The sequence below is a fragment of the Epinephelus moara genome, chromosome 20, assembly GCF_006386435.1.
Source record: "Epinephelus moara isolate mb chromosome 20, YSFRI_EMoa_1.0, whole genome shotgun sequence".
Classification (NCBI taxonomy): domain Eukaryota; kingdom Metazoa; phylum Chordata; class Actinopteri; order Perciformes; family Serranidae; genus Epinephelus; species Epinephelus moara.
The window spans coordinates 31,010,611-31,029,432 of NC_065525.1; the positions used below are offsets into that span (position 1 = coordinate 31,010,611).

Sequence of the window (18,822 nt, forward strand, 5' to 3'; positions counted from 1 at the left end):
CCCCCCTTCACACCTACCTGTCCTGTCCATTAAAGGCAAAATGGCCCAAAAAATATGTATAAAAAAAAAAAAAAAACCAGAAATGTTGTAGTTCTTCTTACAGCACTGTTTAGGTATTTGTATACTTGTACAAATCATGTCATCATCTGATGGTATAAATCATCATAGTCATGTCTGTAAGTGAAGATTTTGCCATGCCTTTTGTCCATTGGTAGCCCCCACTGTAAGATCTCTGGTGTATAAGATTATTGTGGACAAATGTAGGTACCTGGGTGCATTGGTTGTTGATGTTCTGGGACGCCATGTCAACTTCAGCCTGTAATATGTATTGTCTGTTTTTAAAACACACTTCTGTATTCACAGGGAATGTACAGTTTGCATACATCGGCACAGCACTAAGAATTGACAGTTATTTCATTCAGCAACAAAGGCATGTGGTTGGGTTCATAAAAAAAAGAGCAGGGTTTCACTTTACAATCATACAAGAAGCTAACACCCCTCTCCCAGGCGAAAGTCGGTGGTTGTTGGACCCATCAACTCCCGCCCACCCTCCTCGGACTTTCACCCCCTTAATTTATGTTGTTGTCCTGCTGCCGGACACCTTTACACAATGACGACAACTGGCTGTGTATCATGCCGACTCGAAGGACAGCTTTTTTCTTCAGTGTCTGATGCTGGAAGTCACTGCTCAAGCGCTGGCATTTGATGACTTCAGAGTGAGACCTGACGTTGTGCATTTATTTTGAAAGAGACTGTCTGTAAACGGTAAATTTCCTGTGAAAACAGAAGTGTACTTTGAAAGAATATAATGCATGTAACAGGCATTACTTGACACAACGTCCCACAACATCAACAACCAACGCACTCAGGGTACCTTTTACGTTGTATCTGGACGTAATTTAGAAGGTTTAAACTGAGAGCCAAATTAAAATTTCCTCTCCAAAGCAAATGGACCTGGTGATTTAAACCGGTAAAAAAAAAACTGAAAAAATCTGTTTTACATTTTTAAAAAATAACTCATTAAATTTTTTTTAGGTTGCTTACTACCGTGGCTGATTCATAAACTTGAATTGCCATATCTAGAGCCAGTGTTTAGTTTGTCCATATTGGACTACTGTAGAAACATAGCGGTGCAATATGGTGGACTCCATGATTAAAGGCCTACTCTCTGTGTAGACGGCTCATTCTAAGGTAACGAAAACACAGTGATTCTTACTTTCAGGTGACTATACATGAAAGAAAACATACTAATTATATTATAGTCCATTTCTGCCAATATATCCCCCTAAATCCTTACCACTAAACTTTTAACTTAAATGACAAAGGCAAGTGTGTGTATATAAAATGGTGCAGCAGTCAAATGTATTCAGGCAGGTTAAACAAAACTTGGCTTCAATGTAACTTAACATTCAAACACTATTCACTTTTACCTAAATTATGCTGAGGTGAAAAACGTTGTTTTTACCAAAGCTAGTAGAAAATGACTTCTGTTCTTTAGCCACTTTATCATATTTATATTCTCCCCACTGTTTTCTCACACACCTGCATCATTTCAGGCGGGTACAAAAGCTTACATTAAGTGTCCCTTGTCTCTGCCTGTGGACAAAGTTGTCTTAAACTGCCGCCCTTCTCTTATAAACACCACAAATCCTCTCAAAACTGTAAACCACTAAGCCCACAGGACAAAACATCAACAGTTAGCTAGCTAACACACAGTACCTCTCCATAACATCCATCAACGGTCACTCCCCTTCTTCCCCCTCCTTCTCCCTCCGCTGTGAACGTGCCCGGCCGTTACTAACACTCCTAATATGGGCATAACATTTGACAAAGGAACCGCCCACTTGCGATATACGCCATTCTGATTGGAGGACCAGACTGTCAATAATCGATGTTCACGGGAACAACTACTGTACATGGCCGGCCACAAACTGTCAACACTGACGACTGTACTAGCTACATTTAGGCCGGATTTAAAACCCACACGGGGTAAGACATCATTTTCACTACATTCTGTTCATATTGGGATAATGTTGCCTCATGTAGTTTTGTTTTTATACGTCGCTTTTGTCTGTATGTCGGTCTGAGAGGCCATAATACGCACTGTATTAACGGTCACTTACATAGCAACATGTCCATCCATCCTCATGGGTTTGCTTTGCCGCAGCATCCAGTGAAATATTTGCATAATACTAACGTTAGTTATCTGTAACCGTTTGTGTCCTGCTTATTAGTAAAGCCAGTTAATAAGGATAGCTGCTGAAGCTATGTGCCTGTAGCCAGTCACTTTTTTAAGACAACCTCTGACCTTTTGCTGGCACTATCTCTGAGAAGTAACCTACCTGTCCCTGAACCCAGATCAGACACACAGAACTGTGTCTAAATGAGGCTATACACTGTTAGCTGGAGATAACTTTATTAAAATAATAGATTTTCACTTTTGTTATCACTAACTGCATAACTTTTCTGTTAATTTCTGCTGTATGTGTGCAGGTTTCTGCTACTGGTGCTTCGGATGTCCAAGTACAAACTCTTTCTGCTGAGGCATGGGGAGGGGGCCTGGAACAAAGAGAACCGTTTCTGCAGCTGGGTTGACCAGAAGCTGAGCCCGAATGGGGTGAAAGAGGCCCAGGACTGTGGCAGGCTCCTGAAAGAGCAGGGCTACAAGTTCGACTTAGTATTCACCTCCATACTCAGCCGCTCTGTCCAGACAGCATGGCTGGTGCAGGAGGCTATGGGTCAGGAGTGGGTCCCCGTGGTGAAGTCCTGGAGACTGAATGAGCGTCACTATGGTTCCCTGATTGGCCTGAATCGGGCGGAGATGGCTCAACAACATGGAGAGGAAAAGGTGAAGCTGTGGAGAAGGAGCTACGACATCACTCCGCCTCCTATTGATGAATCCCACCCTTACTTCCTGGAAATCTACAATGACCGCAGATACAGCACTTGTGACGTGCCAACGGAGAAGCTTCCACGAGCAGAGAGTCTGAAGGAGGTGTTGGACAGGCTGCTGCCATACTGGGACAGCACTGTGGTGCCAGAGATAAGGAAAGGGAAGACTGTGCTCATTTCGGCTCATGGAAACAGCTGCAGGGCTCTGCTGAAACACCTGGAAGGTATGTTACTGAAAGCTATTATGAACAGTGCTCTCTCTCAGCTTTTGTGTTTGTGCAGTGATTACATTCAATTGAATTCAGCAACAGCTTCTGGACTCTGCAGGCTGCTGTTTTTCGTCGTTGGTCACTGAATTTGGAGGGACATATTTCAGTCCCTAAAATGGAAAGTTGAACTTGTGTAAAAAGGCCAGCGAGTTTATGTTACATTTGGCTGTGGCTATTCAATCCACGCTGACCTTTCATCACACTCGTAAGCTTTGGAGGCTCATTTTGCCACAGGACACACATTGGCTGTTGCTTAATATTATGCAGCACAAGATATATACATACAGGGAAGATTTCTGTTCATACTGAACATGTTTTCCCTGCTTTTATGCAGGTGACACAACAGAAAAACATCAGCCACTGCCATTGGTAGATGTCATTTTATGGGCCCATGATGGTTGACAAGGCAAATATCAACTGATAGCGACGTTTGGAAATATGAATTGGTGCATCCGTGGTTATCAAGCCTTGTTGTGGCTAGTTTGTCTAGTGTGATCTTAATATTACTGTCCTTATTTCAACAGGTATATCGGACGACGATATTGCCAATGTGACTTTGCCTACAGGGATACCCGTGCTGCTTGAGCTGGACGACAACCTCAAGCCTGTGAAACCTCGACAGCTCTTGGGAGACCAGGCGAAGATTCAGGCAGCGATTAAAAAGGTGGAGGACCAGGGAAAAGCTATACCGTCAACTTGAATACATTAAACTGGCTGTAAAACTTAACATAGCTGAGTTCTGCACTGTTGGCCTGTGCACACTTTTTTAGGCACAGTGAAAAGTTTTGAAAATACTCAAATAATGATAATATATAACATCAAACAATAAAGACAACAACAAATGGTTAATAAGATTTAAAGGATAGGTGTGGAGTTGCTGTATGTGTAACAGTGGCCTGGAGACAGAAAGTGTGTCACAGGTTAGAATGGTCCGACAGGAGCAGGATGAAGTACTGTAATGTAAATGTTTTGGTACTGTGTTGAGTTGTTTAATGTGTAAGCACTGATTTTTTTTAAGCTAACTGTCCCTGCTTATGCCTGTATGGAGAGTTAAAGTTATTTATTTATTGACTCATTGACTCCACATTGCAGATAAATAGTTATGTGCTAAAGCTAAAATATCTTAAAATGTGTCATATCCTGAAAGAGGAAAAGGTCGCTTCTTTCTAAAAGACGCTTTCTCTCTTACATTTATAAGCTTTAGGGAATATTCCCTTACATTTAAACACGTGCCTTCAGTATTAACGTAGTGTGCAAATTCAGCCACTACTACGAGTTGAGCATCAAACAGGTCATCTACTGATTTTATTTAAAAATAAAAGCACTCAGTTAACAAATCTTATCTGATAGAAATCGATAGCCAGGCTGTTCATTCTAAGAACGGGGACATTGTGAGGCACAGGCATGCTGTAAATATGCAACACCACAGAAATCCTCCACTGTCCCACACACATGACTCACTCTTACTTTTAATTTGAGTACTCAGTGAGAGTAGCAAGAAAGCTGAAGTTGTTTGTTTGAGGTTTATACAGACAATAGACTCTGACACAAAATAGGTTGAGTTGAAAACACTGGCTATTTGGTATGATAACTGGTCCATGCTTTGCACTTTTTGGGAATTTTATGAGTTTTTTATTTTATTTAAGTCCCCTTTCTAATTAAATGCAACTACTGTGAATGGTAAATACCATTATTTTGCATAAATAGAGTTAATTTTTCCATTGGTTTTCTAAATTATTAGCATTCATGTGCAATTTGATGTTGCTTAATGTACGTGAGGAAATGTTACAAAAATAAGTCTTATAACAGTGTTATCTCCATCTTACGTTACTGCTGTGTGTGACACAGGCTATGTCATTGTACTGTATGTTGTATCCTGTCTCTTTTTGTAGGTTTACAGCACTGTGTGCATTATTTGTGTCTCATGTTTGTTTAGTTGTGTTTCACTGCCACTGTTATGTTGAACACTGGTCTGTTAGGTCAACAGGGGAAAAGGGATAAGTTAAGAACATGCATTTGTAGATACTAAAGAGTAGAAAAGTGATATATTTGTAATCTCATGTAAGATGATTTAATGTCTTCCCTGCTGTTCACACCTTACCTTCCATATGAGAGTCTGCTTGATGAAATAAAAGAGAATTCAGAATTTCCTAAAATGTTATTTGTATTTATCTGTTTTGAGTTAATGTGAAGCTTCATGTTATCAGACAGTTGATGGTTTCGCAACAGGAAGGCATGTCGGATGTCACACTGACACATATTTAGTAATAAATTGTGTGATGGGGCAACAGAAGCAAATTAGAAAACAGACAGCAATAATGTTTTGGAAGTACAGCTGCAATTCCAACTCTGGTTGCCTGGAGCCCACTAAGAACAATAAACAACTGATTCTGTCTGGCTACCGCAGATGGATCCAGAGGAGTGGCTCCTCATTTCTCAACCATTTCTGTCATTTGGCCAAACCAGAGGGACAGAGTCAGGGAGAAACCCTCTAATTGGATGGAAACACTTCTAAATGGACACAGTGACCAACATGATTTGTTTTCCATCTATGTTACAGCAATGGCACCATGTATCCTGGTAGACATTATACTGTATGAACCACAGTGGGCAACATCGCATTGCAGAGATGCATCATTTAGGCAGGCATCTGAAGTACACCTGTCATTTTACATTTTTAACCAAACCTGCATTCACAACAGCAGGAAAATGAGTGTAAGATGAATTAATCTTGTTCATGAATTGCTTTGAAAGTGATATAAACTATTTTTTTTAGGACATTTTATTAAGAATCCAGAAAACCTCTATGTATTACATACAGCAGTTTAGAGGTGCAAGATCATGTAGAAAAGATCCCACCCTGAGACATAGTTTATAATTTTCTCAAAAAGACTTTAACTTAGGCCCTGGGTCTTCAACAGGGGGTCCATGACTCCTATGGTGTCCTCAGAGTTCCTGCAGGGGGGGCGCCAAATTACTGCTTGATGAGTTAATACAAGTTTTATTTTATTTTAGTTTTATTTTATTAAGATGTGTCTGAAAATACACATTAACATGAGTCCAGCACATTATTAGCAAAGAGAAATTTACATATTCATAAAACCTATTCAATGTACTGCACACAACATTAATGATGCAATGGATCCTTGTGCAATCATGTAAGCCAGCTAATGCTAAATCACTGTGTGGCACCTTTATTTTTTCACCGTGCGACACCTATCCATAAACGTTAGGTGAACTACAAAACTAACAGTTGCATACTAAAAATATTGGCCAGTTAGCTGTGTTACTATTGCAAGTGTATGCAGATACTCCTGTGAGCCACAGTGGATTGTTCTGTAACTTTTTGAGCGTGAGTCTCTGACATACTGTCCACTTCAGAAACCACCAGTGAAAGGGCAGAGGGTGAAGCTAGTGCAACTAGCTATGCTACAACTGCTGCTGACAAAGCAGGTACAGACAAGCTAGAACTAGAGAAGAACTGAAAATATTAGAAAATTATCTCAAGTGCAACTCAATTTTATATGTTATACAAAATATTTAGTAGGGGGTCCCTCCTCCTCCTCCCTTTCAGCTAAGGGGTCCTTTGCCTGAAAGACACTAAAGAGTCCTGATTTAGGCTGTGCTCACTGTTTCTGTTAAATATCAAATCCTAATAGAACCTACAGAAGATTGATAGTACAAAGAGTTAATTTATGTCAGGAATATTTACCTGTGTATAAACTACAGGAATCAATGGCATTAAAAATGCATCCCCAAAGTTAAACTGTGTACATGCTGTGTTGGGGAAGCTACTTTAAAGGCATACAGCTTCGCAAGCTACTGATTACTTCACACCGGAAGAGGTTGAACTACAGCAAAGCTACCCCAAGGGGAATTCTAGTTTGATTCACTAAAGCTGTTTGGAAAAAGCAGTTCGAACCACTTTGTGAAAAAAACAAAACAAATGAATACAAAACATGTGATACAAAATAAAAAAACAAAAAGCCACATGTGGACAAAAACTACCATTCAATTGAGTTTATTGCAAAAAGTGCCCACTTGTTTACAGGTCATAAACCAAAACAATAAAATACCCTACTATTCATGGTAAAGTGCAAGAAATGTCAGCTCTGGTTTTGTACAGTGTCCATCAGTCAGTCACCTGCCTTCAGGTGGGCGAAATGCACCGAGCAGGTAACGTAGTTAGCCAGGTAACTCCTGAAATAGCATGCAATAACCTCTGTAAACATTTGTTAATAAATAGTAATAATCAATACTTCTGACTATTGTGGTCAAATGGGGTTCAATAACAGTGAGGAAGCAATGGTAACATGAAAAGAAATCCCTCATTTCCTTTTATGGCCCAAAATTGTTTGTAGTTTCAGTAGTTAAGGACTTAAGAAATGGAAGAGTAACTATATGAATCAATATGCAAATATGAAGCTACTGCAAAATGTAGTTTAACTACGTATTTAATTCCATGTTCAATACTCCCCAACACTCTGTACATGCACACACACAGTCAGCCCTGTGTGAACATCTCAGAGTTGCAGCTTGAGCAGGCGGGGCTGTACGCTGCATGATGTGCTTATAAACCTCTGGGTGCTCTCCCTCTGCTGATTTCCAGCAGGAACAGTCACTTTGGTCTGTCAGCCTGGTGAGTTTGATCATAATAATGTGTATATATTATAACTTGCAAATGGTTTTTTTATATTTAGAGAGACTTATATGGAAGAATTAGAGATTTGTAGTCAGAGATAAGCAGATAATTACTGGCTCTAATGACTGCTGCATTTGCGCTGGTCTCCATACATCATTTGATGTCATGACAAGGTGGCTCGTTAATGAGACTTAAACTCAACCAGCTGGTTTAGATTAGGGACAGCTGCTTTAAATTCAACAGACAGTAACTCGTACGTTGTGAGAAATTAGGATTATATGTCATACAGATACCTCAATAATATTTTACATGTGATTTAATCTGGATACACCTGTGTCAAACTACACCTTGCAAGTGCATTATCCATATATGCATCATGAACTTAAAGAAAATGCAGAGAAAAAGCAAAATGAACAGATGTGAAATGATTTTAGAGGATGTTTAAATGTCTCCCTTTATACAAATGTGTGCACTGGCTTGAGGGGTCATCCTAGGGCAGAGTAACAGCTGGACAAGACGGCGGAAAAATGCTTACTCTCTGCACAAACGCTATAAATACTGACAACTAAGGAATCATTTCTTTACTGCAGATGTATATTCTACCCCTAACACTATCACTTGATTGTACTTTGGGAGTAACTCCTTTATCCAAACATTCTGCAGTGCATGAAGTGTCACTGAATTTGATCCAATGCAAACTTGTCAGTCCCTTTCAGTGAAGGGCATCCAGTTTACTCCTCATGAGATTTTTTGGGAGGTTGAAAATATAAAGCTTGAATCATTCTTCTGCAGAGGGATCAGAATTTGAAGGCACTGCATGGTACGGTATTACAAAAGCAGGACTTGCACTGCTTTAACATAATGACATGTAGCAACTATAAGCTGAAACACGTGCATTTTGTCTGTGTGCTATGCCTCTGCAAATTGGCGTCCTTGAGGTGTAAGACTTGCATCTGCTCTGTCCAGCAAGCTATAATTTGACTTAAGTTTCTGTTACTGAAACACTGTGCAGACATCTGGTTGTGGAAAAGCTGTTTGCTGTGGTGGACATGCCAAGTCAGACTCCTATTCCTTAGATGGTATTGAAGATAAAGGCTACAACCACATGGGGATGGAGTGTGTGAGTTTATGACCACAGACTCTCTGGGGACTGGAAATGTGTCTGGGATTTTAGAGCATCCTCTCCGCTTCTTGATGACTTGAAATCAAGATAATTTTGCATGATGAGAGTGAAAACAGCTGTGTATGTACAGAGAAATGTTTGTGCATTAAGTGTAAAGGTTTTTCATGTGAACACACAGTTTTACAACAACAACGTTAAGAAGAAAAGATCACAGATTTGTATTTAATGACATGTTTAGCTGTAGTGGACGTATGTCTCCCTTTTAAAGAGCTGCATCAAATTAGCCTGATCCAAACACCGACGTCTGCATGGTGCCTGTGACGAGAGAGCAGGATATGAGCCGTCTTGTGTACAAGAGCAAAGAGTGCTTTTTAAACAGTTTGACTTCAAGAGTGTTTGTGAATCAATTTTGCCAAAAGAGAAACGAATACAGGGGAGATTCAGCTGCTAATGTTTTCGTCTGAGCACAAATGAGTCTTTGTGGCTCGAAAGCGCTGTGATTGGAACAAGCGGGAGGCTGCCTGCTCTGTAGTTGTACAGGTGGAACACTCTAAAGAGGAGAGGAAATGGTTTTCCACATGAGCAAATTACAGGAGGGGTAGAGGTGAGTGTTAGTGGCTCTGACATTAATGGAGTCATTCATCAGCAATCAGTCTGCCATCAAGTCTGAGTAGATGTGAGGAGAAATAACATTCCTTACATCAATACTGTAATAATTTATAAGTTGGATTAAAGATCCAGTTTGTAGGATCTAGGGAGATATATCATAAGAAATGGAATTTAATATAACAGGTATGTTTTCTTTGGTGTATAATAGCCTGAAAATAAAAATCGATGTGTCTTCCGTATCTTAGAATGAGCTGTTTATATCTACATAGGGAGCACGTCCCCTTCTACGAAGATCGCCATGTTGCACCGTCATGTTTCTACATTAGCACAGAGCGGACAAACCAAACTCTGGCTCTAGATAGGGCTATTCACACTTTTTGCATCAGTCACTGTGGTTAGCAGCCCATCTGCTACCAGCAGTGTTGGATTTTTTGGTACAAAACTGCTTTATTCTGTGTTTTTACCAGTTTAAATCACCAGTTGCGTTTGTTTTGGAGAGGAAGAGACCTTAAACCTCCTGAACGATTGGATCTTAAGTTATCAGAGAAAAATAGGTGAGCACACATTGGCAAATGCAGAGCTAGCAGCCTGTCTCCCATGGGCCGAACAGCATCAGAGAAACACTGGTTTGTGACATAAAACTGTTTTAGTCAGTGTTTTTCCTGGTTTTAATCACCTGGTCCATTTGTTTTGGGGAGGTTAAGACCTCTGCAGGTAATTCGGCTCCTGGTGAAAACCTCCGAAACAATGAACACTGAAGGAATTCTAATGTGGAATTTATACTTCTGTGTTGAATCGATGCCGTAGCTACAGCATAGGCTCTGCATGGAGCCGACGCTGTAGCCTATGCCGTAGCCTGACGTGCATCTCCCCAGAAATGTAACTAGCCTACACGTCACAACGATGTAGACCTCCTGTCTATATTTGTAAGCTGAAACCATTTCCCTCGGTGGAAACAAAGCTTTTATATACTTTTATTTCACGGATAAAAAACAATATATTGTAAAGAGAATAAAGCCTTCACAAAATAGCATTTTAAGTCTTGTGTGTGATTTATCCTTCAGGGATTTATCCAGGTTTCATATGAGAAGAGAAAATCTCCACTCGTCGCTAGGCTAACATACAATGCCATGTAAAATGCCATAGGCTTGTGCTAATAACGTTAGCATGTTGCATTTGTTAGGAAAATGTTTAGTATAGTACAGTTGTTTTGTCTGTGAACCTTGTGAGTTGTAATGGAGCCAAATTATGTACTGTTACCTTTGTTAAATGTTGCTGTTGTCTCTGGTTTTATATAAAAAGAGGAAAAGATCGCTAGCTGCTAGGCTAATTTATATAATGTAAAATGCCATAGGCTTGTGCTAATAACGTTAGCATGTTGTATTTGTGGGGAAAATGTGTCCAGATAAAGACAAGTGTTTGTCTGTGAATCTTGCAATTTATAGTGAAGGCAATTTGTGTTTGTGTATTTGAAATTGTCTCTATTAAGCCCACTAGTGTTTTGGAAGTGACACAGACACACCACAGCACAAGTATGAATGCTCACAGCAGCGTATCCACTTAACTGGGAGAAGTTTCAACTGGTTGCAAACTGCAGTCTTCACCACTAGATGCCACTAAATCCCCCTAAATCTTACACACTGTTCCTTTAAGTTGTTTAGATGTCCAGCTGTTTCTATTCCACTGTGTCAAACAGCTTCTAACAGCCATAGTGATTTTCCTTTCATTGACAGTAACAATGACAATCAGCCCTCTAGTCATACTTTCTGCCTCAGAGCAGCATTATAGGAATGTGATTATTAGCAATCACAATGGAAATAAGTTATTCTTGGATTGCCACTTTGTATAGCAGCAGGTATTTCCTAGAGTAAACCATGCTCACTGTCCATGGCCCTTGCACCTTGCCAAGCTGGGACACTACAACTAACACTGCCTGTGTACTTCCTTAAAAGGAGGCCGAGTACACCATCTCAGCTGATGGGATGCAGAACAGGGAGTGCACATAGCTGCATCTATTTCCATTGACTCCCCACTCGAGGAGGAAACTAAAACTCAGCTTTGAATTTGCTTTAATCTATCCTCTTGTGACACCTAACATATCTTATTACAGTTTCAACAATCGCTAACACTCTTGAGTTGTTATCAGGGACAAAAAATAACAAGTAAGCACAATTTTCATCTTTTAAAGGTACAGCTGACCTCTTGTGTCCCTTTGCTTATTTAAACAAAGCTGAGCTGCATGGCACTGAGTGAGGAGCTGAAGAGTCTGTGAGTCCTGTTGACTTTGCAGAGAGATGATAAGATGCTTCCAAATTTCCTCTTTACCAGCTGATGGTTATCGACTACAAAACAACTCACACTCCTCTCAAACCAAACTGTACACAAACATTTTAATGAGCAGCAGAAAAGGTCACCACTACAGTATGTCGTGGTTTCTAAACTGTGTGGAATTTGTATCCTGGTCGGGGGACTTTTTCTTACGTGACCATGTTTGGTCATGTGGAGTAAGCAGCTGCGGCTTCTTGATTGATTGCAAACGCCTCTCAGGCAACTGTTTACCTATAAGTGTGTTGAAGCACTTTCTTTATCTTTTAACAAGAACCTTGTCTGATCTTAGGCTGTTAGAGTCGTCTGAGGACCCATATATATGTGGATCGTACATTAATCTTACAGAGAGAGCAACAAATAGATCTCTTTCAATTCCAGAATTACCAACCTTACAATCAACCAGTATAATAATGTCAACAGTGAAAGTACGTACAGAATTAGATTTTAAACAAATATTCTAAATGTTGTGTTTATATATTTGTTACTCTCACTACAGTGTATATCTGTTGGTGCACAGCAGCGAGTTAAACACTCCCAATAACGGTCAGAGACAGCTATCAGCAGTATTGGGGAACAGATGCAATGATAGTGTTGATGATGATGGATCCTATAAAGTATAGACTAACTGTCAAATACGTTATTTTGTCTCTCAAAACCAAAACCAAAGTGTTAAAATAACATCACAGTTTTACAGGGGATTAGGCTACGTGCCAGACTATTTCTTGGTCAAGAACTGTTTGCCTGCAACAAGTGGAGGCTCCAGGAAGTTACTGGTGCTGATCAAGAAATAGTCTGGCATGTTATCCCCTGTAACATGGCTAAGCTAAGTTAGCCTGCTGCTGGTGATACTTTCACATTTGGTGCACATGTAACCCGTGGACTCTAGTGTTGTCTGTACCACGTATTGACTATGGAGGCCTGAGCGTGTCAGGTGATAACAGCTGGAACAAATTTTGTGTAATTATAATACTTAATATTACTGCTGTATAATTGATCCTGTCACAAACAGAGTGGAATCAATCTTCTCATCCATTTCTTGGGAAAAAATAGTGAATTTTATTTCCCAAATGGTGACCTTTCTTTTAGGTCCCCATTAAAAGCACACACAGTAAAAGTAGAAGAGCAAAATACACAACTGTAAGCCCAAGAGTAAACTGACTTTTCTTGTATAAAGCTGTATTAGCAGGGTCATCCTGACGTTCCCAGGCTTCTGTGTTCTTGATATAAACTAACTATCAACTGTGAGACATCGGTGAGGGCTATCGCAGTCTAAATTGCAAACAAATGAGGGGAGATTGAAGTTTCAAATGCCGTTTGAATGGTAAAAATCTGTTCAGCCACTGTGAAGCTATCAAAGTAAAAAAAGGACCTGTCTTGCCTTCAAGTTTTAGGGCATAGGATTCAAGGCATCAGCAGGCTATAAGCAGTAGGTGGGTGATTTCAACATACTGATCGAGGGAAACATACATTTTACATTTGACCCAAGGCAAAAAAAACAACAACATTGCTGAGGATATAAAACTCTTTGAAAGTTCTTAATATGTCTTAGTAAGGGGATAATGAACTGGGAAACATAGAACATTGGGATCATAAATATGCTACCAGAACAAATTATGTTTATATTTCCTGGTTTCCCCTTTGTTGCATCCACAAATTGTACTGGAATGATTACAAGAGAAGGAGAGAGATCTCCTAATATCTAGCTGCCTGCATGTCTTTCCTGAACATTTCCTGATTAAAGATGTGAGCCCTACTGTAAGTTGCCAAACCGAATGTTAATCATGCATCAGAATGAGTCTTTATCAGAACATAATGCTTTTCTTCTGGCTCCTTTTGATGTCTGATTAATACAATATAAAACACTCCGTAAGGACGCCATCATTGAGCCAGTAATTACAAAGCCAGACAATATACAAATAGCACATGGTGTGTGTACACAATGCTGGGATGTATGAAGACACAAAGAAGTACCATGCAATTGATGTAATTACGGGGCTTTTAGTGGAAGGCTTTTAACTTTTGTATTGCATACCGAGCACTAATGTCTTATAAGACTTAACTCCAGTGGGCCACTTGAGGAGTTCTCAGGCTAAATCCAAGTTGGCTTCAGAAACAAAGGACTCAGATGTGGGCTCACTGTGATTTAGCTCTTTTTGATGGGCAACACTGGCACTGCAGACGTCCAAAGTAAACTTTGAACTGTGTATCAATCACATTTAATATGTCATTTTGTTAACTTCAGCATATTAAAAATATGCCATAGCCCCATAAATCCATAGCCCCAGTATTAGTCACTGCCTAAGTATGAACTGCGCTGATAATAAATAATAATAATACATTTTATTCATAGAGTGCTTTTCATGGTACTCAAAGACACTGTACATAAGTTAAAACAATCATAAAAACAGATCACACTTTTAAATTATACACATCACATCATAACACATGATGTATTCAGTGGTCTTTGTCTAAATATGCCAGCAACCTGCATGCTTTCAGTAGACTCCCTTAAACCTGCTTTTTCTTCTGCTTTGCAGCTGGTGCCATTATTGCTCCTGAATGCGCTCCCCATCTAATCTCCATGTTTAATGACTTAAATGAGAAGACTTTGTAGATAAAATACACACAGACTGAAGGCAGGTTTAGAAAATGTGTTTTCTTTTTACCAGCTGCAGCTGATGTATAAATGTTAAGTGTGTTTTGCCTGGCTCAGAATACTCACTGTCTGCCTGCTGTAGCTTTATATTATAGTTATCAGGTTGTGCTATATCTTGATATTATATGAACTATTAAGATAGCAGAGTGGCCTGGAAGCGGTCAGAGAGAAAGTCTTTTAACATAATAGTTGCTTAAAAGTCAGCTCTTTAGTTAATTAAACAAAAAAATCAACATTTGGAAATAAACTTATTTAACTTGATGAGAGAATTTAGACCACTCTCATGTCTGTGTGTCTGTTTCCACCAAAATTAGCCCTAGTACGTAGGTTTTTAAAACACAGAAAACCTGCTAAAACTAGGTTATAGACTCCTTTCCCATTCGCAGTAGACTATAGTTGTGTACACGGTTGAGTATGCCTTTCTGTTTTGTTTATTTTATGTTTTGTTTTCTATTGGTGTATCATGTTGGTCGTCAAGGACATGCCGGAAGACAGGTTAGTAAACAGTAGCAAGCCACATGGAGGCCAGTGAAAATGTTACAGGCCTCACTTTTCTTTATGTCTCTTACTTTTTCTTTACTTTTTACTTTGCTCAGATAAAGCTGCTAAAAATAGCATGTTCACCCAGGTGTTGTTTTTCCATCACTGCAGATTGAAGCAGGAGCCGATAAATACCCATGACCACTGCAGTGTCATTTGACCTTGGTGTGACCTTTTTCGTTACATACAAAAGCCAGAGGTTTTTTGTGCAGTGGGAAAGTCACTTGGGGTAGATAGAGGTGCAGCTAGGAGATGTTAGCATAAAGATTGACAGAAGAGGAAACAGCTAGCCCGGTGCTGTCCAAAGTTTAATAATTAATATGTTATACGTTGTTTAATTTGACAGTTTGCGGGTGGGAATAGTACTTGTTGTCACCGTACCAGGACCATACATATAAAACAAATAAACAAATAAAATAAACATGGTAAACATTTTGCTTAGTGAGCTTTAGATGTATTGGAAGGCAAATTATTTTTAACAACCGGACCAAACCAGGCTAGCTGTTACCCCTGCTTACAGTCTTTATGCCAAGCTAGGCTAACTGCCCCATGGCTCTAGCTCCATAGCTAACTTACAGACAGGAGAGTAGTATTGTTTAATTTGGCAAAATTAAAAAAAAAGGTGAATAGGCTTAACTGCATTTTTCAATAGTCAAGCTACTCTTTTAAAAGCCATATTATGTTATAGTGCCCCTGTGTATCTGAACTTCTGACTAAAACTTGCTCTAGGTAGCTAGCTGTGAAATGTGTAAAAGCTGTATTTAGACATTTGACAGGATGCACACAGTCTACATTTGCAGCCAGCAGAAAGCCAGACTTGTGTCCTCGTCACCGCCTTTCTCCTCTTGTGACAATCGATTTGTTGCAAACATCCATGTGAATATTCATGAGCAGTGTCTGGTGAGTGTTAGGGCCAGCGCTCGGCCTGTGATAAACCAGTGATGAGTTGCCAGTTGCATGAAAGCAGAGAGACCCTGCAGAGGAAAAGAGAAAGAGGTGCTGCATCAGCTTTTGATCCCTTCAGAAGGGAGAGCCTAACCAGATGAGACAGATCAGCTACAGATGTATGAATTAGAAACTGTGTCGGCTACCCGTCATGTGGGAATGATTTGTGAACTTGATTCTGATTTATGACCGGAAGGCTATAACAACATATAACATGCGTCCACATATAAATGAGGAGATTACAAGAATCTCCTGCAGCTTGAGGAGCTTTGAGGTATGGTTTCTGTGTCACGGGTGGGTACAGGCAGACATTTCTGTCTAAATTAAAATGCCAAATGATTAGTGCTCTCATTTAAGGGGCCTATGTCTTTACATTTGGATTAGTTCAGTGTAAGAAAACGAGTATTCACACACCTCTAATCCGTACAAATCATCTGTCCGGTGACTGATGGGACAGCTGTTATCGGGAAGTAAGTGTCTGTACTCGGTGTGTGTTTCTCTGTGTGTGCATACACATTTGTGAACAAAGTGGGTGGTTGAAAGGTGTTCGTCTCTCGCTGCCAGAGTGGTGAGTTTTTAAACGTTAGAAATGCATAACTTCGCCCGCCCTGCTGGACCCGAGCCAGTCCAAACAGACCTGGATCATGACTCTGACATGTCTGTGAGCTGTTAGCCTGCAGGTCAGTCAGTCCCTGTCTGCTGCTCCACAGAGTCCATAATGCACAGAAACAAACCAGCCTTTGTCATCCTGAGACCTTAATTGTTCCCATGTAAGAACAACTGTGAGGGAGTGATGGATAATAGTTCGTCTCATGTTTGACTGTGAGAGGAAGTATGTCCCATAGATTAGAGATGGAAAGCAGAACATTCAATGTGAGATGTAATGTCTTTATAAGAAATGTTGGTGTCGATGAAAATTACCAGCCTGTTCACATTCCCAGGTTGTCTTTGTCACACCCCTCAGCTCTGATACCGATGCATAAGGCAGCCTTCAGCATCTGTATGAGATGCATCAGGCTCTACAACCACTGTTAACCCATCTGTGGCAATATTAGATTGATGGGTCAAACAAATACCGGACTTTTACCCAGAAAGCTGTCCATGTCCCATGTGAAACCAAAAGACATTAAACTAGTTTTAACCAAGTCTCACATAGCCAGACCTAGCACCCATCATAATTTTGCACTATGGGAGAAAACGTGCTAGGTTGTTTGTATTTTTCTGAAATACAAACAACTTACAACGTGACCTCCAGCATGCACTGGGGCAGTTTGCACCCGAGTGGGAAGCAGTCGGGATGAGAGTCAGCACCTCCAAATCTGAGGCCATGGTTCTCTGTCGGAAAACGGTGGATTGCCCCCTCCAGGTTGGGAGTGACTTACTTCCCCAAGCGAGAGGGTTCAAGTATCTCGGGGTCTTGTTCACAAGTTAAAGTAGAATGGAACATGAGATGGATTGGCAGTTGGTGCAGCATCTACAGTGATGCCGGCGCTGTGCTGGACTGTCGTGGTGAAGAGAGAACTGAGCCAGAGGGCGAAGCTTTTGATTTACTAGTCCATCTACGTCCCAACCCTCACCTATGGTCATGAGCTCTGGTCACCAAAAGAAAGAGATCACAGATACAAGTGGCCAAAATGAGTTTCCTCCGTGGGGTGGCTGGGCTCAACCTTAGAAATAGGGTAAGGAGCTCGGACATCTGGAGGGAGCTCTAGTAGAGCTGCTGCTCCTTCACGTCAAAAGGGGTCAGTGGAGGTGGTTCGGACATCTGATCAGGATGCCTGCTGGGCACCTCCCATTGGTAGGATGCCCTGGGGCAGACCCAGAACACACTGGAGGGATTACATATCTCATCTGGCCTGGGAACGTCTCAGGGTCCACCAGGAGGAGCTGGAAAGTGTTGCTGGGAAGAGGGACGTCCGGGATGCTATGCTCAGCCTGCTGCGGCTTCAGACAAGCAGTTGAAAATGGATGGATGGATGGATGGATGGATGGATAACCAATCACAATCATGTGGGTGGCGCTAAGCACAAGATGCAGCAATGGTGCCCTTGCAAAATAGAATCGGTAGGAAGCTTGTTTTTGTGGAGAGGCGAGTGCTGGCATTAATCTGGTCCTAAACCGATCCATTTATCCTTATCCAGTTCATTTTGAAAAGACACTATGCATGTAACAAGTGGAAATAGACACATCCAAAACTGACACTAGAGGGTTACCTAGAGCATCATAGTTTGAAGCATAGGGCCACTGAACAAGTGGCCATATTTGATGAATGGGAATGAGAACTGCAACAAAATGAATACACAAATTAGGTTGTTCATGATGATGCTGATGATGATGCCAAAGACAGTAACAAAATCACCTGTTGTGTTCACTGTGGTTGCCTATTCGTATGTCTCTCTGTGAATGCTGAGAGGACACAAGGTGCCCTTGACATGATGACTGACGTTGGCTCGGTGTTGCATGTACTGTACAGGAGACCAGAGATCACATAGCTGAAATACCTACGATATCATCACTGTGTGGGACACTTTGTGTAACGATGAGAGATGTGAAGGATGTAGGGAGGAGGTGTGAGTGCTTATTTAGACACCTGCATCCTGTGCTGAGTCTGCAGATATTTTGAAGCTGAAACAACACATTGTTCGCACGTAAAGTATACTTACAGTTCTGATTGTGGGCAGAAATTGGAATCTGAAGAGGACATAAACTGCCTGATTTTGTGTCCTAAACGTCCACACTTGTACTTTGATGAAAAACCATGTGTGTAAGTGCTTAATTCATACCAAAAAATCAGCCCATCCTCTCAGCAAGAATTAGA

General features: G+C 40.6%; 1 protein-coding gene across 1 annotated transcript; it reads left to right on the forward strand.

Annotated features, from left to right (window-relative positions):
- Positions 1–1,880: 1,880 nt before the first annotated feature.
- bpgm (2,3-bisphosphoglycerate mutase) lies at positions 1,881–5,305 on the forward strand. The gene is made up of 3 exons (XM_050073141.1): positions 1,881–1,989; positions 2,494–3,116; positions 3,686–5,305. The coding sequence occupies exons 2-3, from the start codon at positions 2,516–2,518 to the stop codon at positions 3,859–3,861; spliced, it is 777 nt and encodes a 258-aa protein (XP_049929098.1). The 5' UTR covers positions 1,881–1,989; positions 2,494–2,515; the 3' UTR covers positions 3,862–5,305.
- Positions 5,306–18,822: the final 13,517 nt, after the last annotated feature.

What these genes read in the sequence shown, in the direction of transcription:
- bpgm (XM_050073141.1), top strand. Translation starts at nt 2,516, where the DNA reads ATGTCCAAGTACAAACTCTTTCTGCTGAGGCATGGGGAGGGGGCCTGG. An exon ending in TCTGCTGAAACACCTGGAAG is followed by an intron (nt 3,117 to 3,685) that starts GTATGTTACTGA and finishes TTATTTCAACAG; the next exon opens with GTATATCGGACGACGATATT.